General features: G+C 42.8%; 3 protein-coding genes across 3 annotated transcripts; 1 reads left to right on the top strand and 2 right to left on the bottom strand.

Moving 5' to 3' along the window:
* The first annotated feature begins 2,697 nt into the window (after positions 1 to 2,697).
* mrps22 (mitochondrial ribosomal protein S22) lies at positions 2,698 to 6,495 on the top strand. Its single transcript, XM_070970617.1, has 8 exons — positions 2,698 to 2,828; positions 3,522 to 3,679; positions 3,791 to 3,955; positions 4,167 to 4,310; positions 4,736 to 4,819; positions 5,068 to 5,213; positions 5,381 to 5,489; positions 6,083 to 6,495. Exons 1-8 carry the CDS (start codon positions 2,702 to 2,704, stop codon positions 6,173 to 6,175), a joined length of 1,026 nt encoding a protein of 341 aa, XP_070826718.1. The 5' UTR covers positions 2,698 to 2,701; the 3' UTR covers positions 6,176 to 6,495.
* Positions 6,496 to 7,193: 698 nt separating this feature from the next.
* LOC139336287 (coatomer subunit beta'-like) lies at positions 7,194 to 18,957 on the bottom strand. The gene is made up of 22 exons (XM_070970335.1): positions 18,898 to 18,957; positions 18,056 to 18,193; positions 17,821 to 17,907; positions 17,455 to 17,581; positions 17,164 to 17,312; positions 16,747 to 16,893; positions 15,534 to 15,633; positions 15,312 to 15,454; positions 14,521 to 14,720; positions 14,254 to 14,364; positions 13,689 to 13,777; positions 13,469 to 13,575; positions 13,242 to 13,385; positions 12,847 to 12,977; positions 12,424 to 12,631; positions 11,968 to 12,078; positions 11,036 to 11,250; positions 10,821 to 10,913; positions 10,331 to 10,511; positions 10,129 to 10,200; positions 7,979 to 9,031; positions 7,194 to 7,834 (listed from the first exon to the last, which is right to left on the bottom strand). Exons 1-22 carry the CDS (start codon positions 18,898 to 18,900, stop codon positions 7,745 to 7,747), a joined length of 3,699 nt encoding a protein of 1,232 aa, XP_070826436.1. The 5' UTR covers positions 18,901 to 18,957; the 3' UTR covers positions 7,194 to 7,744.
* A 1,243-nt stretch (positions 18,958 to 20,200) lies between these two features.
* Positions 20,201 to 22,315, bottom strand: LOC139336518 (retinol-binding protein 2-like). Its single transcript, XM_070970651.1, has 4 exons — positions 22,211 to 22,315; positions 20,910 to 21,088; positions 20,663 to 20,764; positions 20,201 to 20,327 (listed from the first exon to the last, which is right to left on the bottom strand). The coding sequence occupies exons 1-4, from the start codon at positions 22,281 to 22,283 to the stop codon at positions 20,274 to 20,276; spliced, it is 408 nt and encodes a 135-aa protein (XP_070826752.1). The 5' UTR covers positions 22,284 to 22,315; the 3' UTR covers positions 20,201 to 20,273.
* Positions 22,316 to 22,572: the final 257 nt, after the last annotated feature.

Below are 22,572 nucleotides of genomic sequence, written 5' to 3'. Positions count from 1 at the left end.
ATTATTGTACTGTATGCTGTGGGAGAGAGAGAGCAAGACCAGACAGAAACACTGAGAGATGGCGTCATGTGAGCTCATAATCCCCACATGATGATCTAAAATGAGAAAAAGGCTTTATTCTAAAGTTCCTCATCGTCACAACATTAGTGAAGGTGCACGCTTGTGTTCATGCATGCTTTTTCTGGGGAGGTCTGGTGACATATTTACATTATTGTCAAAAAGTCCCACTGAAAAGATACATACAATGATGAAATGATCTTATAAATACTGTCTGTGTATCAAAGCCTGATTTATTTTATTTCTTCCCATATACGTTGTCCTGCTGTTGTAAATACTAGCACATTAAATCCACAACTGAAATAAATAGATACATATTTCACTCCTCTTTGAGAAATATTTGCTAAAAACTGCAGTTTCCAGCTGTTTAGGAAATTATTTAGTTTTTTTTTTTTTTTTTAAAGAAGTATTTATATTATATATTGTATATTATATATTTGCAGCCCCTTTTCTACTTCTTCACTGGGAACAAATGGGTTTGGAGCACAGAGGTAAGTCAGACAGTTCTGCTGGTTTGTTGGTTTTGGGGACTTGCTGACAATAATATATCATACTGTATGATAATTAATGATATTCTATATAAAATATGTAATATTGCTAGAATTTTAATGACATATTAGAACATGCAAGTCCAAACTAAAATCATGTTTACTTTCACTGAAATAGATTTTTTTTGTCTCTTCCGCTGTGACCGTATGTAACAGACTAGTTTGATCTCCACTGGAGGAGGATATCTTAGTAGTGTTTGCACTCTGACTGTCTACATCAATATACATATAGAAAAACGGTACTTTACAAAACAATTCAACAATACGTTCCACTTAGTTCTACTAATAACAGAAGTAATGATTTGATTTCTAAAACAGAAAAAAAAAAAAAAAAAAAAAATCATGCTGTGCCAAAATTCCACCAACTCTGGTTGACAGATGTTTTTTTTTTTTTTTTTTAAATGCTTAAACCCAGAAAAAAAAGTTTTGACCAGTTTGACTCTCAGCAGTTAGATGAGAGGGAGATGTGGACGTGCTGCCGTCTGGCTGGTTGTCATTCAATTTCAGGACTTTAAGGATAAAATTAAGACAAAGAAGGTTTAAAACGTAATTTTCTTTAACTTTTATGGTCAGTATATGAACCTCTTCGTATTAATGAGAAAAATGTGCTTGAGCAACAGAATCTAATCCTCATCCTCAGCTTTTCTTCATTTGCTGATGGACATTGCTTTAGTCAAGGCTGGATGGGACTCTAAAGCACATTTCAATTTCATGAGTCAGTGTCTGACTCACTGCTAAAGCTTTGAGAGCACATAAAGGCCGCAAAGCCACACAACAGTTGGCAGTATCTCCACTGTTTTACCTGCAATGCTGTCAGTTTCTGGTTTGTCATCAGTTTTTAAGCAGATCCAGACCACTTCAGTGATGCACTAATGTAGTGGACATAATAATAATGTATCTTTTGTGCATAGATACAAAACATTGTGTGTGCGCGGTGCGCGTGCATGTTTGCATCCTCTCCCCTGACATATGTCTTCATTATTTGAATGCTTGTCTTCTTTATTTCAGAAATCAGAAAAAAAAATCAACTAATCATTTTAACCAAATGTCAAATAAAATGTTTTTTCTGAATGAGTCTCTTGTTAAAGTGCAGAATTCACCCATCATTAAAATATATTAGGAGTAAAGTCAGTGAAAGAAAATCAGTAAAAACAAAAACAAAATGAAACAAACCTACCAAAAAAAAAAAAAAAAAAAATTATGATGCATTTGATTGCAAGTGTATTTTGAGTGTTTCCTTAGTGTTTAACCTCTTAGCACAGTTCTTATCGTCCAGACAGTTTTTAAAGTTATCAGGCAATTCAAGAACACAATGTAATGACAAGTTAGGAATGTGTGTAGGCTACACTGAGTTGAGCCATGAAGGAGGTAGACAAAAGAGGCTGATATAAACACAGAACATGCACAAATGAACATTATCTTAAACTGTCCTCACCCACAGTAAGGGGCAAAGGCTTGTGCTTGTGCAGACGTTGCAGGCTTTCAGGATATTTGGTAGTATAGTGCCACCTAGTGATCAACACAGCACATCAGTTTTGCAATTTTGAATCGTCATACTAAACTATTAGCTCACTCTGAGTGAGTTCAAAGGGCCAAAGAAATGCAGGAACCTGTCCCAAACAGAGTCATACTTAATTAGTACTTTTGAAAGATCAAATATCATAATGGGACTTCAATACATATCTGTTGTTATTTTACAGTTACCTTCTGTTCTTTTTCTGTGTTATGTGTCTTTGAACTTTTTTTATTTTATAGGGTTAGGGTTAGAAAATGTTTGTTTTTCTTATGTTGTTAAAGAACCATGTATTCAAAAAAAAAAACGAAACAAAACAAACAAAAAAAAGCAAACAAATAAAAAGGCCCCAGATAAGAATGCAGAGCGGCACTGAAAAACTAGCGCCTGTTGCTTCTTGTTCTGCTTATTTTGTCTGTGACTCTGTTGATAAATTGTCTGTGATAGGCCGCGGAAAGGACAAATAAACAAATGAAACGTTAGGCTATGCATAGACACGAAAACAGACTACATATCCCATCACTGCTTGGCTGTTGAGCCGAAAGGTGAAAGGTCAGATCCCCTCGATGAGGTAATAACAAACATGGCGGCGCTCGGTACAGCACGGTGCTTATTTCGGAGCTACTCTCGGGTGAAAAATGTTCAAAGGAGCAAGCAAATGTTGGTCAAATGTGACGTTAGGACGCTATGTAGTGGAGCACAAGATAACGGTGTGTTTTAATACTATGAATTTAATTGTTATTGGCTTAATTTCTTAACTGTAACACTGACCTTGCAGCGTGTTTCGCTAGCCTCGACGCTTTCCGTGCTGGTGTCAAACTCCCTTAACAAATCGTCCAGGTTAAGGTTGCCTCACCTACTGACAAAAATGTAGACCACATAGAACAATATTTGACATCTTTTGCAAGTAATTACAGTAGTTGTATTAATTCGGCATTCCTATAACGTTAGTTAGGTAAGGTAAGCTAGTGAAGTGCCACCATCTTTGTCATCAAGTCTGGGGCTAACTAACCACAGTGTTAACCTTAAAAGCGTTAATTTCAACTAAAAAAAGATTTTTACAGGATTTACGGTCAAATGTATTCTGTAAGGTATTTGTATAGATTGCATGTCGCATTGAGGAAAAACGCTGCATGAGTGTTGAAAGGTCCTATGATAATCCAGCTACTGTTACAGCTTCAACCTTGCAGTCAAACATGATAATATTTGTAAAGAGTCTGGTCTGGGCTCTTTTACTGCAAATTAGGCAAAAACATTTATTGGATCTTTTGTAAAGCTAACTTGTTATAGCTCTTTTCTGGACCATACACTGTAGGTAACGAACATTAGATAGTAAACTAAGTGCTTTTGTTCACTGACCTCTAATTTGTGCAAGTGATTAACTAATGTAACTTGCTCTCCAGCCCTCTCGGACAGTGCAAAGCCCCAGTTCACAGATCCAGCTGTTCAGGACATCCTCACCAGGATAACAGGCCTGGACCTGCAGAAAGTGTTACGACCCCTTAAACAGGAGCTGAAGCCGCCCACATACGTACTCATGACTGATGAGCAACTGGAGCAGGTGCCCTTCAAATACACCATTATAACCTCTCAAACACACACTCACAGGATAGGGAAGAACCTGTTTCATTGGTTTCATTTCATTTCATCAATCTCTTGTGTGTGTTCCCAGGCGACAGAGTTAGCTAAGGAGCAGGCAAAGAAGCTGCTTCAGATGCCCCCCATCCTGCCGGAGAGGAAGCCCATCAGCGATGTCCTGTGTGAGGACAAGATCCTGGATGGCATGGACACAGCCAAATACGTTTTCACAGACATCACGTACGGCATCCCACACAGGGTAGGCACGTGGTGTTTTATTTTGTGCGAAACTGGGGGTTCGATGGGTGATTTGTTGATGCACGCCACAGTGCAATTAATGAATCAGGGTAGCTTTAACATTAATGTTAGCCAAAGATTGACAGGCTGACAGATGTTACTTGAATAAGACAGTTCAGGCTCAAGGCAAATGTATCCCTATTTACCCCGTGTTTGGCTTGTTTTTCCTCTAGGAGAGGTTCATTGTGGTACGGGAGCCCAACGGGACCCTTAGGAAAGCAACCTGGGACGAGAGAGACCGGCTAATTCAGGTCTACTTCCCCAAGGAGGGACGCAAAATCACAGCACCTCTCATCTTCAAGGAGGAGAACCTCAGGGTAGGAGAAGTGTGATTCCTGCCTTCTTATTGCCTCCTTCATTTATACTGGGCAGATCTGAGATGACTGTCGTACCTGTGGCGACAGAAAGACTAGGATGAAAGTAAAAACAGTGGAACTTAACGTCTGCCTGTGAAGACCTAGAGCCCAGCAGTTAATACTGATTCCTATATTAGGGGGTAAAATATGACCTTGAAGGCAGCTTGATTTGCGAGATCACACAACACGACTCGCTCTTCGTTGCACTTATTGGTTGAAGTTGGCTTGTGGTAGATGGCGATAAATGGGTGGTTCATTCAATCACCTGCCAAGTAGTTCTTGAAAGTGCAGAAGAGTCTAATCAGTCAAAATAAGTGAAAACACCTGTGCAGGGTGTCCAGTGAGAGTCGGGAGGCTTTTCACATTTCTACATGTCTCTCTGTTAGATGTTGTTTTCCCAGGACCGTCATGGGGACGTGTTGAGCCTGTGTCTGGTCCAATTTGAACCAGACTCTCCAGAATACATCAGGGTAAGATGGCACTGATTTTTTTCTGTTATTTTGACCTGATCACCAACTGCACTGAAGTAGACTGTATATATCCTGTTAAACCATGAAATGTCCACAGTCAGTTTCTATATTTTCCTTCGGTCACTTGATATGGAGTGTAAAATGGAGACAAGTGTTGATTCTGAATTTAATCTGAAGAGCATTGTGCTGAGTAACTACAACACTCGGTGATGTTAGGATCATATCTAAAGTGTGTGCCTTGTGTTTAGGTACATGTAGCCACCTATGAGGACCTGGACAAGCATGGCAAATACGAGCTGCTGCGCTCCACCAGACATTTTGGAGGCATGACCTGGTACCTGCTCAACGCCCGCCGGGTCGATGGGCTTATAGTGGACATGCTGAAGAAAGAGCTGTGAGTTTGTGTGTGATGAATCCAGATATGAGATTAACCAGAATATCTTTTGAATATCACTTTAGCCTGATTTCAAATTAGGTCACACCAGCCACTGTACCTGCCAGCAAAGAGCTGTGACCTAAGCCCCCTGTGTGTGTATGCACGTGTGTGTGTGTTTTTTCTAGGTTCCAGGATGCCGTGAGCCTCGTGTCTCTGTTCCACATGGTCCACCCACACAGTGAGTCAGCCCAGGAAGCTGCCAACCAGCAGGCCACAGGCCCCGACCTGCTGAAGGTGAGACCACTCAACCTTGAGAGGAAATCTGCTGATTCTTACCTCCATTCTACACTTCTCATCTCTTTTCTCTGTGTATGTTATGTATTGCCATTTGATCCAGAAATTGTCCAGGTCATATAAATTGTGTCCCTCGGGTATTTGAGTAAATCAGGAGTCAGTGTAGCTGTCGAGAGGTCAAGTCAAGGCCGTCTCATCTAAGGTTTCCCATGCGAGAGGTTTGGGTTTGTCTCCAGCGTGGGAACTGTGGGGCCAAGTCCGGGACACATCACGTCTTATTAGCCCTCACATCCCGTCGGCCTTGAAGCAGTGGGGAGGGACATTGAGAATGACAGCCATTTAATGTGAAAGGTTAGCGGCAGGAGACACGGGTGTGTGTCTGTCTGCTGCAGTCACTATCATGCAAGGCCTCCCATTTAGTCACGCTTGATTGAGCACATACTTAGCTGTATTTTATTAGTCCGCCACCAAAACGATTAATACTGTCATTGTACCTCTAGAACATTTTTTTTTCCACATCGCCCCAACCTCTAAGTAATTGGGGTGACTTTTCTCTCCTCCATTACGCTGACCTCTGACCCTTGTCCCTCCAGATCTATGCCCGGAAGGAGTCCCAGAGGGCGGGCTACATCGAGCTGGCCGTGCAGGCATATGAGCAGATGGCTGCTAAGAGCTCTGCTGCCTGACTGCATCACTCCTAGATAGAAATATATAAATTCATCCACAATGAGGAAACCAGAGGAACGGACTGAAAATAGTACTACAGCTTTGTTTTTTCACTGTTTGGGTTGAAGAGCAATATGTTGTGTACACTTCACGTCAATGGACTTGAAGAATTAACCTTGAAAAGGGTTGTAAGGTGCACAAGTTTGTTATTTATCCATGGGAAGAAGTTCTAGTAAAATGCCCTTATTGTCTATATGTGTATTTCATTGTGGCCTCTGAGTCAGACCTGATGGAAGTCAAATAATGTACAAAACAAAATAAAGATCTTTGTACTTGTGTGACGTGTTGTTGGAGTAGAATAACTGGAGGCCTGGATAACGTGGAAGACTTTATTGATATAATGCACTTCTCAGGTCCAGATACACAGTACCACCCAAACACAATCATACACGTTAGGCACCTTTGACAAACATGCTGTAGATTTCCTATCAGTTTTTCTGATAAACTGAAAGCAGCAGAATGAGAAGTAAATATGCACCAAACTATAAGGACATCAACAGGACAGAGGTAATAAAGACACTGAGTGTAATCAAATGGACACAGGTAGCCTTGTCCCAGATAGAAACTCAAAAATACTGTTCCAAGGTAAAGTCGAGCAGGAATGTTAAATGAAAGAAATTCAATTTCACTTCAAGAATGAAATGGATAACACCCTGATCTACAGTGGTGTTATACTGTATGAGGTAAGAGGAAGAAGAGGCTCTGAGAGTAATTCTTCATTATTTCCCATGACAGTGAGCATTAGGGCTGCAGCGGTGTGCCAGGGTTATGGTATAACACGGGATGGAAGTTGACAGTTATACCATGAAGATGAGTGAGTATTAGTGTTACTTGGAAAATATTTCATTTATTGAGTGTCATATGTGTCAGGACATATTTTCTGAAATTACAATACAGCATGTGTTCAAACACAAACATCCTGTTTTCATGAAACTTTCTGAGACACCATTTTCTGTGACGATTATCGTACCATGGAAGTCTCATACCACTGCAGCCCTTCTGCACATCGCAGTCAGCTGCTGAAGCACTGCACCAGTCAAAACATGCACTTTCACTGTGAACTGATGAAAGAACTCAAACACACAAACACTGACATGATGCTTGCAGTACTGTTTGAATAGCAAATGTTCACCAACGAAAGTCTCAGCTGCATACTTTGGCTGGAGTGTATCCTGTTTTTCACCAAACACACTCACACTCCTTTATGTTTCTTATCCCAGTTTCCCCTTTAGCACATTTTTGTCCTTTCAATCTACCCTTGATTACTTTAACCACAGAAGGCCACCAGGCCATGGTTTGGTCAGATAAGGTTTAAACACAGTCTGTTAATCAAGGCTATGGCTGAGGTTAAACCTGCTCTCCTGGAGATATACTATTTGACTATTTATTCCTACAGTACCACAAATGTACTCAAAGCAGACAAGGCACTTGAGTCTGTGGACAGCTTATCACTGTCCTGGAAAACAGCCCTTTGTGTTCTTTGGTCCAAGAAAAAACAGAAAAGTTTGGCTCGTGAAAGATTTCTCTTCCTATTCACTCAAGAAATCCTCATCCAGGTTGACATCTGTGGTGTCGATATCTTCCAGGTCAAAATTGTCCAGATCCAGATCATTCAGGACCTACAGGCAGAAAAAAAATGTGTGGGTGAAAAATAAAAGTTCATGGCTACATACAATTCTTCACTGTATTACCAAATAGATCTGATTCCATAATCATGGCAATATTAGAATTTATTGCCATAGGATTAAAAACCTGACGCTTACCTCGTCATTCAGATCTGCCTCGAGGTCCTCTGCTGGCTCCTCGGCTCCCTCAGGACCTGCCTCCTGCTCTGCTAAAGTGCCCTCTGCAGGAGCTGCTGCTGGGGATGAAACCTCTGGCTCAGCCTGCAGAGGTGCAGCAGGCTCCAGGTTGTGCTCTGGCTTTGCCTGGAGCGCTGCGGTTTGCTCCCCTTGTTCTGGTTCTTGTGCTGCGACTGGCATCAATACTGTGTCTTCAAGTGGGTCTAGCAGTGGATCGAGGCCCAAATCTGGAAAAGTTTGGACCTGAACAGGCGCATCCAGCGCTGGACTGGGTGTGTCTTCAAAGGAGATGAGCTCCTCCACTGCTATGGGTAATGGTGCTGTTTCTGAAGCAACTTCCTCATTAGCATGAGTCTCCTCTGCTGCTGCATCTATGATGGTTGGTGCTTCTGAGGAGATGATACTCGCCTCCACTTCTTCATGAACAGAAATTTCCCCAGTTTCTATAGATTCTGTTATATCTGTATCAACTGTCAGACCAGTGTTGACTTGGAAATCCTCTGTTGCTGCGGTTCTTGTCTCACTTGGTGTTTCTTCTGTTGCCACGGTGGTTTCAGGTGTTGCCTCACTTGGAGATGTTTCAGAGGCAGTAGGTAAAGCATCAGTTGCTGGAGAAATTTCCAGAACATCTGTCTCCGCTGGTGATCTGACATCTTCCAAGGGATTGGACTGTACCATCTCTGACTCTGTGGGGGTGATCTCTGTGGTGGACTCCAACAACTCTTCCTCTACGTAGACTGAAGCCTCCTCTGATTTAGTGATGGTGTCCTCCTCAGAAGACACAGATTCCGCTTGTTTTGCTTCAACATGCTCTTCTGTTACTGGAGCACACAGAGGGGATGCTGCTGTTGGGATGAATTCTTCTTCAGTTGTTGAAACAGGATCACTAATCTCCTGTTTTATTGGAATGAGTTCCTCCTCCACTACTGCTGTTGATGCAAGTGGAGCCTCTGTCACTGCTGTTGCCATGACTGGTTCATTCACGCTCTTCACCACTTCCTGCAGATTTCTAATCTGTTTTAAAGGATAGGTTCACAGATCTACCTTAATACAACACTCATAAGCCTATTTATACACTGAAACAGTCAATGGTGGAAGCAGCATTTGGATGTTTTCCTTAAGTAAAAGTACACGTACAGGAATGGAAGAATGCTCCATTACACCACAAAAACCTGGGTTAAAAATGGAACCAGCATGGATCAATACAGCACTGGTGCAATACTGGTAACCCAGTACCAATGTGTTGTTTTAACCCAGTGTTAGGTGTTTTGTATTACCGTTGGGCCACTGTATTAAACAAGCCCTTCAACGTGTCAGTGCTATACTGACCCATCCCGAGTCAATTTTTAACCCAGTAATATTTTGAGTGAAACAGTCCAGCATTCAAAATCCTACTTTAAGGACCAGCATGTAGGATTTTGTGGCATCTAGTGGTGAGGGTGCAGATTGCAACCAACCGAATGCCCTTCACCTCACTCCTCCCTTTCCAAGATATAAAGAGCTCATTCTATGGTAACAAAAAGACCTATTCTTATTATCAGGTGATTACACACTAATAAACAACATACTTACGGATATTATGTTCTATTCCTGCCATATTCTGCCAAAACGACAAAATCCACAGTCCTCTTTTCATGCAAACATTCATTCTGAAGTTCAGCAGTAACTAATATGGTGCTTCAGCAGTCTGAGGTAGACAAAACAAGTGGGGATCTTCCAAAGTAACAGCCTTTTTACACCAGAACTGCCCTGGTGAGTTGTGGCTGAAGCACAGGAATGAACAGTTGAACTTCAGATAGATGCCCACTTGATTTGTCTAACTGAGACTGCTGAGGCCTCACATTAGCTTTGGTTGAACTCTTCTTTTGTCTCCTGCCGTTGTACAACAGAACCATGCTCGGAAGGGATCTCCTCAAAGCCAAGAATTGTTGGAATGTACATATGAGACTTCTTTCCAGCCACCATCGAAGGGAAAAATCTTCCAGTAGCTATTTCTCATTCAGACATTCATTCAGTAATGACATAAACTTATATTTTTGGTCACAGGGTAAGTTAAAGGAGCGACATCTTGATATGACAAATCACGTAGAGGTGCAAGTTCTGGTCCTCACCTCTGGCTCACTGAGCTCTCCTTTTGGCCCAAAATCTGCAGATTCCTCCAGAACATTACGGTCCTCATTTGGCTGAAAAATAGAGACAAAATGTCATCTCACACAAGAATGATGAATACTAAACCAAAATAAATTTGTAAACTAAAAAGTTCAGTGCATCATTTATGATAAAAATCACTTCTCGAAGTTTTCTTCCGCTGACCATGATGAGTGGGTATTCTGCAGCAGGCCTGACCCTGGCGTGAGTCTCCTTCAGGTACTGCTCAGCCAGCAGGGCTTGCTGGAGGCCAGGGAACAGGTTGCTGTACTGGATGGGGTCAGCCAGAGCATCTGCTGCCTTCTGGTTGACCTTGGACAAACTCTCCTTCCACAGCCTCACCACCCTGGAGGAAGGAAAGCATATGCAGCTCACCAGTGATGCATAATGTAAATACACACACAGATATAGACATCCCCATCCTCAAAACTTTCAGGAATAGTATCACAGATTTTGATTTGTACTTTGTAAATTTGTTGCCCTATGGGAAACAAAAACATGTATTTATTCTAAATTACAGGCACGCTGGTATATTCAAAGGTTCAGCAGGACATGTATGGATATAAGATTAATGCATGCATGCATACAGTCACAGACAACACACTGGAGCACAATACTGAGTCGTATGCTGTGTGCTCAAAAGAAACAACTTTACCTTGACACATGGCTGGGCAGATAGGTTCTTGCCAGAAACGCAGCCTCTGGCAACCGATCTGTTTTGATGAGAAGGTCCAGACATTTTTCCAACCTGGGCAAACACAAAAAAGTGCGGATGACACAAATAAAAACGTATAAATATATATGAACACGTTTCATGAAATTTGGATTCAAACATAGCTCTTTCCCCGCCCCTCCTCTTCTTCCACCCACCTTCCCTGCAGGAAGTAGGTGAGAAAGGCCACGTTGGTCTTGCCATCTCTCTCTGCACCCTCAGCCAATCTGCCCACCATGTCAGCGTTGCCCGAGGCGGTGGCCAACAGCAATAATCCCCCATAATCCTGAGCTTGGTGCAGACACTCCTGGGCCAAGCTAAACTGGCACTTTGTCGTCGCGAGCTCTGCCAACTGCTTCCATTTCTGCTCGGACTAGAACCCCCCCAAGCCAAGGTGCCAAGGAGACAGGAGAGAGGATTATCACAGGAGGAAAAGCATGGATCTCAACAATACACTGAGAAGCACTTACTGGGTATGAGAGGCCAGGGTTGTGACTCACACACCCCATTTATACCTGGCATTAAAATGGGATCTGTGTTGCTCTCCGTTTTCACACAGTTCTGTTCAATAACCTGATCACTCTGATCACATTCCGACCTTGTGCTAACATGTTTCTCCTAATCCAGATAATGTGTGCAGATCGCATTCTAATACCAGGTGTTTATGGGGTCACGATGATGGTGAACATGGTAAACCTGCTTAACGTCTGCATGTTAGCATTGCCATTGTGAGCATGTTAGCATGCAGACGTTAGCGTTTAGCTCAAAGCACTCTCCCTAAATACAGATATGTTTTTTTAGCATTTCTAGTATGTGCACACAGTATGTTCGGTTGATTTGTGAGTATGCTATATTCTCCCACAATGCAATGCAAAAAGGAAGTCGAGGAGTTTAACTAGCATTAGCTTTCCAAAGTTGCAGTTCAATTGACATGTCAGAGTAAATTGGTATTTAAATATGTTGATATTTTTGAATACTAAAAGCTAAAACAGTGTATAACGATTACTAGGCAGTACACTGCGTGGAGTTAGTATGCAGTATGGGTCTGGGCTTTTGTCTTGTTTTTGTGTGTATGTATGTGTGCTCTGACCTCTGCCTCCAAGGCCAGTTGGTAGGCTATGTTGACCTCTCCAAGCTGCAGAGCCAGATCAAACTTGTGTTCTGGGTCAGTGGACACAGCCAGCGCCTGCTGTCTGAAGCCCTGCGCAACACACGAAACACAGTTATTCACATGCTCATTCCATATATTCTGCTCTGTCATCTGTTTTTATGTAAGAAGCAAACAGTGGCCAACAGTGGAAGACTGGATATGAGAAACTATGTGAATGTGAAAAAGTGAAATGGTAAAAGAGACTGCGTGAGAAGCAAAGCCATTCCCATAATAAAAACATTTTAAAAGAAACACACCAGAATTCTGCCCAGATGTTTACTCCATCTGGCTGCCTGATGTTCTGTAAATTATACATTCATCCAAATCCTGAATTTACTGTCAGTTCAAACAGAAAGAAAAGCACTGAGCTGCACAAAAGTTGCAGTGCAAACATACCTGTTTCTCCAAAAAGTGGGCTACCCTGATCCTCTGCTCCTTGGGAATTGTGGGTAGAATCTTGTCGGCCGTGGTGAAGTCCCTCCTCATGACAGCTGTCTGGTACTCCAGCACTGACAGCAGCAGGGAGTAACTGATGACATTCAGCTCCTTGTCTCCGAGGTACAGACGATCGTCCTTGGGGATGTAGCCCAGCAGATATGCGGTCCTACACATGAGAAAGACCAATTTTAAGGCACTCCTCTGAGGACTGTTCATGGTGTTTCTAATTTACAGATTAGCTTTTCCAGCATGTCAGGGACATAGCTGGAACACTGCTGACAGGAGAGTGCTGGGACACATTTGTTTTGTCCTGCTGCCATATTTTCTGAATTAGGTTTGCTGGTACATCTTTGCACATTTACATGTATGCATGCAGCGTACCTGTCCAGGTGAGCAATGGTGATGATCTCTCCTCCAACATAGTAGTTTAGTCTGTTCAGAGAGCTGGTGTAGATGAAGCAGTCTCCCACCCAAAGGCCTGTCTTCACCACCTCTGGGACCTCCCCCAGCACCTGGTCGGCAGGAGGTAAAGAGAAAGACACAAATAATCATTGAAATGAATTGCTGAAATGTCTTCAAACATGAGACTATAAATCAACTGTTTTTGTTAAGAATGAAAACATTATTGGCTGGCGACAATGTTAGTAAAAACGAACACGCAGTCCCTAAAGAAACATTCTTTTTTCTGCTTGTCATCATGTGTTTCTGGAGATTGAGCTCTGCAAATGAAACCCCTGCACAGTCTTTCAGGAAGTACACTACGACAGGCCTCAGACCTCGAAGGCGTCCTCGATCCCGTCGTCTGTCTTCTCTTTCTTGGACTCCTGGGCCGCTGCAACTCTCTCTGGCAGATAGCGCAGCACAAAGAAAGACTCATCTGTAGCGATACACACAAGCTCCCCTGAGTCTGACCAGAAGATCTTAAGACACGAAGACAAGACATTAATTAAGAGGACAATAGAAAGACTGCTGGAGATGTAAGAGCCACAACAATACAACTCACATGTTTAGGTTGGATCTCGATACGGCGGATCAGGTCTGTGCTCTCCCAGTCACAGAAGGCCAGACCACTGTTTGACCTCACTCCCAGTAAGATGCCACCAAAGATACCTGTGGGACAGACGTATGCTACGTGTTACACCCAGACATGCACACATGCATACTCATATCCACACACACAAAAAACTATCAGGTCAAACAACAAAATAGGAAATGAAGCTCACCTTCAGCCCCAAAGTCCGGTTTAAAAGCCTTCTTCTCTTTAAAGTTCTTAAATATTTTGACCATATTGTTGCCTTCCCTGGTGGCATACCTATGGAAACAATGTAAACACCTAAATACAATGTACCAGACCACATCACAGAGTGAAGGTAGTTCCTCTTCTTATATATATTTCACATTTTGGGAAATACATTTATTCGCTTAAGAGCTGTTATAGCTTGTTTGTTTGATCCTTACACAAACACATTTAACGTATAGACGAAAACTTATGGTTTAACAGTCCAGTCAAAAACTAGTCCCACCTCTGAACTCCATGTAACACTACAGGTGTGGTATGGATTAAACAAACAAGATAATGTGCTTATTAGTGAGCTGGTGGCCAAATTTATGAACTTCAGGCCAGCTGTTCACTCCTTTATGCTAAGCTAAGCTAATGGCCTACTGGCTCTGGCCTCACATTTAGGATACAGACCTGAGAGTCGAATCAATCTTCTCACCTTACCCTCTATAAGAAATCGAATAAGTCCCAAAAGGTTGAACTATTCCCTGAAGGTGTTTAGGACTTACTGTGAGGAGTCATGTGCCCAGACAAACTCCTGAGCTGAGCCAAAGCTCTTGTTCCTCAGGGCCATGGCGGTGTAGATGATATACTCCCCATCTCCACACACCACTACAAACCTGCAGATACACGAAGACACAACACAGCACGCAAGTAAGCAGTCAACACAACAACACAAACCAGCAATCTGTGTCAATTGTTTTACAAAATTTTACTGTGTACTTCTCTATTTTAACATCACCACTCTATCCATCCACAAACCACTGCCGCCTCACCTCCCATTGGGGCTGTGTTGGATGGTCTGGGGGTAGATCTCACAGCTGCCCATGTCTTTGACACCCAGCGGCAGCCTCTCTCCATCCCTGATCTCAGTCTCTCCCATGGCCTTCAGGTTGGCCTGCTGCACCTCGGAGTGGCGAGCCCACATGACCTTCCCACTGGAGTCCATAGATATGGCCGGCTCCTCCCGACCAAGCTGAGACAGGGAGGGAGAGGAGAGAGGGGGGTGAGGTGCAAGATTGGAAAAAAGAGAAGGGAGACAGAGGAGTGCAGGGATGAGGAAACTGCTGGTGAAAAGGAGGAGGCATCACTTTCATATTAGAGGTCAGCAAGTGTTCCTTCAGCCTACACAAGCTGCTACATAATATACTCCACTTAAGGGTGTATTATTTGACTGCCCATAGCTGCTATTGAGGATACAGAGGTCATAGCCTCTATTTTCTCTGGAGATTTGTTCACAGTGTAAATTTGAATGTTAAAATTCAATTTTCTGTTCACAAGAGATTACTGACATTATTTCCTATTTCGTGTAGTTCCTAGCCGCTGTCCTCAAAAAGAGGGGCTTGCCTCTCTGATAACTGTTCTAAAATGCATTAAATTCGAGCATTTTCATATCAGCCTACTGCTACATGTTTACACCTTTCATTTCACTTTAAACACGGTAAGATCTTTATATTCTTTAGAACTGGCCATTTGTAATAATAATCTACATCTACGTGAGGAATTAGGGAAAACAGCTAGTATGTGGTGCTGGAAATATCGACAGCTTTAGAACAGCACAGCACACCTTGATGATGATGGTGCCTTCATCATAGCCCAAAGCCACACTGTTGGAGCCAGGCTGGCCACATATACACCACACCCTCTCCATGCCATAGTTGAGCGTGTTTTCGAGTCGGTAGGTGTTAGAGTGCCACACTCGAACGGTCCCTAAGGAACAAAAAAAGAGGTTTGAAATGTTCCACAATATTTAATATATTGGAGTATTAATTTCAAATACGCAACCTACCATCCTCAGAGCCGGTGAGGATGATTGGCAGCTCAGGATGGAAACTGACGCAGGTCACATTCTGGGCGTGACCCTCCAGGGTCTGAACACAGGTTTTGTTCTGGTAGATAAGGACACGGAAACATTCGTTATGGGAACATTTACTTAATACTGAAGAAAGAGGGCTGCCAAGAAAGACTTCTATTTGGGATAAGTAAATGATTGGCTCAGGGTCAAAAGACTAATGACTAAGATCACTACTCCTCTCATCAGAGAATCTGTGTTTGCTGAGTGTGAAGAGCAGTGGGCTGATGACATAAGAACTAAAAAGAGTGACAGGATGATAAAATAGGGACATGGTACTGAGAATTCTGTAGCTTCTAACAGGGATGTGCATGACTAGTTCGATAGTTGATTAAATGCTACTACCCTCGCTTACTCGTCAGTAGTTAGCAAAATCCCTCGTGTCAAATCTAAAAAACAAACAACTTTATGTGACAGCTCACAGCTGCTATTTTACTACTTAATGTTAAAAGTGGATTCTACCTATTTAATTTATTCACCTTCCATTATGTTTTCTATTCTCCATTTCACTGGGAACAGTCAGCCCGTTCTCATTCCCAGGGCATCAAATACCGATGCTTTGTTTCTCGGTTGAGGGGTTCCTTTGTGTCAGTATGAGACGCACCGGGCTTTCAACTAACTCCACTGTTAACCCAACCACGGCAATACTGGACACTCAGAGCAAGGTGACGTAGACGGTTTGCAGATGAAGGAAGGTGGGATGGTTGGATGGGTCAAACAAACACTTAACATTCACCCAAGAGACCAGGGCTCATGTTTCCTGTGAGAAACCAAAAGTGAAACCAGTGCCTATAGCAAACCAAAACATTAACCAGGTTTGAAAGCAACTGCTCCGACCATCCAACACCTCATCCCAGCGACGGGTTTACAGTGAGTTAGCTGAAAGCCCAGTATGCCTCATATAGATGCTAAAGGATACCAGTGTGTCTGTATGAGGCGCCCAGAGGCATAAAAAGCATTTGTATTTGATGCTCTGGGAATGAGAACAGACTGTGCAATGCTTGTTTAGCAAGATGATAACATCCAGCATCTGAGTTGCCTGTTCACTTCTGAAACATTTAAAGTACACAGTTACTTGGATAAAGTGTTTGAGGTGAGAAAACAAATCCCCTCATCAGGATAAACTGGAGGTTTGTAGCAGTTCTCCTACCTGATAATCCCAGATCTTGACCAGACGGTCGTCAGCCCCTGATATGAGGTAAGGCTTGTCTCCTCCTTTGTAGTAATCAACACAGTTCACTCCCTTCTCGTGGCCCTCCAGAGTGAAGTTGGGGGTCTTGGAGCCCAGCTGCCACACCTACAGACCAACAAGCAGAGTGGAGACACACAGGAGGAGAGTGTGTATGGGAGAGTGTCTCTGACTGGGAGCAACCAACGACAGCTGACATATTTCACATGATATGAGAATGGAGAATGGTAAATATCAGTGTATCATTGTCATTTTGTAGATTGTATGAGCAAATGAGGCCACGCTCCAGGTGACCGGAATCTTCTACCTCACAGAGGTGGTTTTGTTAGTGGTCGTCGTTGAATGCTCTTACAGACGTTTGCGTGTGTGTCTGCTTACCTTAATGGTTCTGTCCAGAGAGGCGCTGGCAAACTGGTTGTTGTCTTTGGGGTTGATGACAATCGCCATGACATAGTGAGTGTGCCCCTCAAACACTTGACTACACGACCACTTTCTGTCCCAGTCCCACAGCTTGATCAACATGTCGTCTGAAAGCGCACAAATAAAGCACAATGATGAGAAAGCGAGGAATATGCTATACTGAAAGTTTTCCATCCACCACCAGCACAAAGTCAGGTAAAACATCTGAAATGTGAACCTTTAGTGTTCGTGTGAGCGCGTCTTTCCTACCACTGCTGGTGAGGATGTAGGACTGTGTGGGGTGGACAGCGATACAGCGGATGTAGTCAGCGTGAGCCTCAAACATGTGAACGCGCTCCAGGGTGTTATAATTGAACACACGGATCACCATGTCGTCCTGGAGACAGAGCGAGAGTTTGACAAGGGAAGCAGAGCACAGACGGCTATGGATACAGATAGATATAGACTGAACAGAACTGACTTGAAATACTGGAAAGAGATGGATATTTATTTCTAAAATTCTCATTATGAGGACATTTAAACATTCAATTTCTTATCAAACTGACTTTGAAGCAGACCGCTGTGGACTGTAACTTTAACACACACATTCACACTCCTGTGAGTTATGATACTCACTGCTCCAGCAATGACCCAGTGCTTCCTGGCCACAAACTTGGCCACTCTGACAGGCAGGTCGCACAGCTCAAAGGTTTTGACCATCACCTGCGCACACAGAATCCAAAACAGATCAACAGTATAAGACAAAAGCTTAGATGAAGAGATATGGAGGGATTGTGTGCGTGAAGGCAAGACCCAAAGGCAACTGATGACACAAGTGATTAGGACGACTGTGTAACTGACTGATAGTGACCTGTGTCTCGTGGTTCCAGACCACCACCGTGCCGCTGTAGAGGCTAACCATCATCCACGGCTCAGTGGGGTGCAGATCCACACTCTTCACCCGGTCTGACCGGGCTGTCAGCTTACGCTTGATGTCCAACCGCAGAGGCTATAACATATAGTATAAAAAACAACAACAAAAAAAAGATTTATTACAGTTAAAGATATTAATCAGCATCAGTCTCTGGTGATGCTCTTTGACAGAGGCTTGGAAAAACACCCGCTCAGCAGACAATCAGCAGCCTGTATTTGAAATATTCCATAGATGGCATGTTATGCATTGAAGACACTTTCAATTCAGTGACTTAAATCCTGTGAGGCAGAAACATTTTTAATAGCATATTACGTACTGCTGTATTTCAGGTTTTGGAGGAGGCTATGGAGGGGGTGTGTCTGTTGGTACTTGCCATTCCACATTTTACAAGCATGACTGCTCCAGACTGGCTGAGTCCCTCAAGTCTTGTCATGTCAATGCAAATTCGCAGCCTTTCATTTATCTACTAGTAATGAGATGAATGTATGTTAAAAAATGTCTCCTTAAGCAAATGTAAAAACTTTGTTGTATGTAAAAATGATCGTTTTCTGTACTGGCTCCAACCTTGTTCATAAAATATCCAATTTTTGGATTCAGATGTTGCATATGGCTGCTGCATGTATGTTGTGTGTTTGCCTGTTTTCCATTCGTTTGTTTAAGTGTATGCATAGTTGTTGCACGAGCACTGTGTCGCGCTCCCCTGACTAAACAGCTGGCAAACAGCAACAAACACATCAACAAAGTTCTGATAAAGTATTTAGTTTGTCTGTTCCGCCTACCATGTTTCCACGTCAGTGAGTCTGTGCGACGCTGTTCAGTGAAGAGGCCGGCCTCCCTGCTGCTGCGGCCGCGTCTCTGCTGCCGAACCACTCACGAAGTTTTGGAAGCAAGCGTGCAAGAATAAAAACAAAATAACTTCCGGTATTGATTTCCACAATAAAGCTCGAAGCTGTTCGGGCTCCGGATAACGAAGCCAGCTGAATTAAATTAAGACAACACAGAAGGACTGCAGTAGTGGACTGAAACAAATTTGAATCCAGTATTAGAAATACGCCCTGCAATCGGCTGGCGACCGGTTCAGGGTGTACCCCGCCTCTCGCCCATTGTAGCTGGGATAGGCTCCAGCCCCCCGCAACCCCGAAAGGGATAGGCGGTATAGATAATAGATAGATGGATGGATATTAGAAATACGATTTCACCACTAAACAGGAAAATTAATGACGAAGTAGGATTTCAATATACACAGTTCCAAGAAGATCAATGTTGTACAATAATTACTCAAACTGACATAAATATTGCAAGCGTGCGTGGGAGGCATGTAATAAATTTTGTATTGTCAATGTAAAAAGCTACTTAGTCCTTTATGTAGAGTATATGCATGTATACTTGTCATGTATAGTATATACACCATGCTTTGATTTGATAGCAGTCTATATAAATATTTAAAAATTTCATATGATCCTTCAGTCTCATTGACGTAAATGTATCGCTTTTATTTTGAAGACAACACGCCCACTTTCCGGTTAAAACTAATTGGCATCTTTTGGCGACGTGGATCCTCCAGCTCTTCCTGTGGGAGCCGCTCAAGATCCGGCAGAGAAGGAGAACATGTTGTACCGGTGAGCTGGTACTACACTGCACAGTGTAGCACCAAAACAGCCCAAAAAGTTTACCTGAGAGACTGAATCCCCGCAGTTTACTAAGGAAATGCAGAGAATATGACATATGTGCATTCAAATGGAATTGTGTCAAACAAATCCTTCAGAGAATGTCAGGTTGAATATGAGACATTTTTTGCAGCGCATCATCAGACTTTCTCTACTTGAATTTGTACAAATATTCAAAACGTAATATTTATGTTAGAAAAAACTGAAATATAGGTAAAATTTTCTTGCATGTATGCATGTATATTTTCATTATATGACTGGTCAGAGTGACACTCAGTATGGAAAAGGAGGCGTAATATGTGCCTTACTATGTAAAAACAACTACTTTCTCTATAATTTTAGGTAAATGCTCAAATAGAAAACACAAGTTAAGAAAAGAACAGTGATATTAAATCAGTTTATTACAGGTCTACATAATTACAAGATAAATAGACAGCCATGTGCAACGCATGACAGACGGCTTTGTGCAGATAGGAGTCTTTCCCTTCTTACTGGGCCTTTTTAAACACTTGGTGGCAGACTTTGTCGAGCACAGTGATTTCCTGAAAGGGAAGACATGAACTTTTAGATTTTTAGTTCAACATGATGCAACAAATATCTCTTAGTTACATAATCAGGAAGTACTTTCATCTAAGTATTTTAGATAGTGGTTAATTATCTGTTTTGTTGTTTCATAGATATGGCACAAATCAGTCTCATCTAACAAACGGGGAAAGTGTTTTTTTCTTTTTCTTTTTTCTTTTTTTTTTTTTTTTTCTGGTGTTTGCTGTTTGACATGTCCAGGCTGCTGCAGCTGTGATCACATAACAGGGAGTCATTTCCTGGCACATATGCCAAACCTTTTACAACTCTGCCAATGTGTCACACTTTCTCTCACCAGATGTAGCAGGTCTCCCTCAATCCAGTGTTTCCAGCCACGGTTTTCTTTCTCACCCTTCTGAACACACACCAGCTTGTCTCCATCCCAGGTAACCAGTGTCTGATATCACCACACAAACAAGAATCATGTATTGGTTCTTATTCAAAAGTAGTGTTTTCTAACTATTGTCAGTGTATGGCAACCTTCACTCATAATTACAACAACTACCGGTCACTGAGAGCACTTTCACAGGACGCTGTCTCACCATGACCTTTCGGTTGTCCAGCCCCTTTGTACACTCCTCAAACTCCTGTCCGATGGTGAAGTTGACTTCATAGTTTCTGAAGGTGCTCAGGGTCTTTGTTTCGAACTTGTCTCCATTCTGGACAATCACTTTTGTCTGATGCAGGTGGGCGGCTATCTTTCTGGTGGCAAAGTCAATATCTGCACACACACACACACACACACACACACACACACACACACACACACACACACACACACACACACACACACACACACACACACAGAAGAATGAATGGGATTTAATGTGAGTGGCAGGAGTTTTATAGCTTTGGAAAGAATTTTTCCATCCTGGTTTGGTGTAGTTTGACTTTTTTAACTAAACCTATGTGCACAGACACACCAAAACCACACATCGGACACACATGACAGCACAGTGCAGGCCACTTATTATGATTCCTCTCCTGCTGGTCGTTTTGACAGTCTCATTTACCTTTTAAAAATGACCTTGCTCTGAGTCAGAATGGGCCTTAATGAATTCCTCCGCCCCGTTCAGCAATGGGCCCACCAAAGTGAACCACCCACCCCGACCGTTTAGATATTCATATCCCATTTGCCTTAAAGTGAAATTCAATTTCCTCCCATCACTCTTACAGATGAGGCCCCTATATTTACCCATCTAAATAATATTTTTGACCCATTTCCATAAGGATGTCATTTTCCTCTCCGCTCGATGGAAATGAGGTGCAGCAGGCTCAGGATCTCCTGGATTTTTGTGTGAGCTGAGTGTACCAGGGTTGTTTTATGAATTGCAGATAGAGTTGTGAAAAATGAAAGTGTTTCTAGGCCTGATCAATGACACGCCAAAAGAAGGACAGCCCAGCGCTGGGCTCTCTCTCCCTCACACTCCCTCTCTCCTTCTCTTTTTTTTCTTAAAAGACGTCTGGCCTGCTGCCTGATCCAGGGTCTGAATCTGTCTTCCTTTGCTGCGGATCGGGAGGATGAAAATGCAGAAAGGAGTGAATCAATATTTATTTGGCGTGGTAACAGACGGCAACCACTCACAGAGTGGAGGTTAACCTGGTATGACAGCAGCTCAATGAGGAAATGAAGCAGTGCCACAGTAACCCCCCCACCACCCCCCACCCACCACCACCGCACACAGATAGCTGGTCTCTCACTCTTTCTGTCACACTCCTTCCAGATTTTCTGCTCAGGCCTCCCTCCCTACTTGGCTGCATCTTTAATGAGCATTGCAAACCACAGTCTCCCCTTCGACTGGATGCCGTTATGCATTAAGTAGGCAGTAAGACGGCAACTTACCAAGGGCCTTCATGACATCCTCAAAGTTGTCATTGCTCACCATCTCCCAACGTCCATTGTAATCTGCCGGCATTTTTGACTGGTGTGTAGTTTGCTTGTTGGTTGGTTTGTCACACTGAGAGATTTCAACAGAGAGTTCAAGGGCCCAACCCTTTATATACACTGTGTGTGTGTGTGTGTGTGTGTGCGTGTGTGTGTGTGTGTGTGTGTGTGTGTGTGTGTGTGTGTGTGTGTGTGGACCAAAGGACATAGTTCGCCTGATAATTCCCTCAGGACAGAGAGTGAGTACATGTATGTGTGTGTGTATGCGTTGAGAACACACCCTTTCGATATGTCATACAACCATGTGTTTGTGTACATGC

Source organism: Chaetodon trifascialis, chromosome 9 (genome assembly GCF_039877785.1).
Source record: "Chaetodon trifascialis isolate fChaTrf1 chromosome 9, fChaTrf1.hap1, whole genome shotgun sequence".
NCBI lineage: Eukaryota > Metazoa > Chordata > Actinopteri > Chaetodontiformes > Chaetodontidae > Chaetodon > Chaetodon trifascialis.
This window is presented reverse-complemented; position numbering and strand designations above follow the sequence as displayed.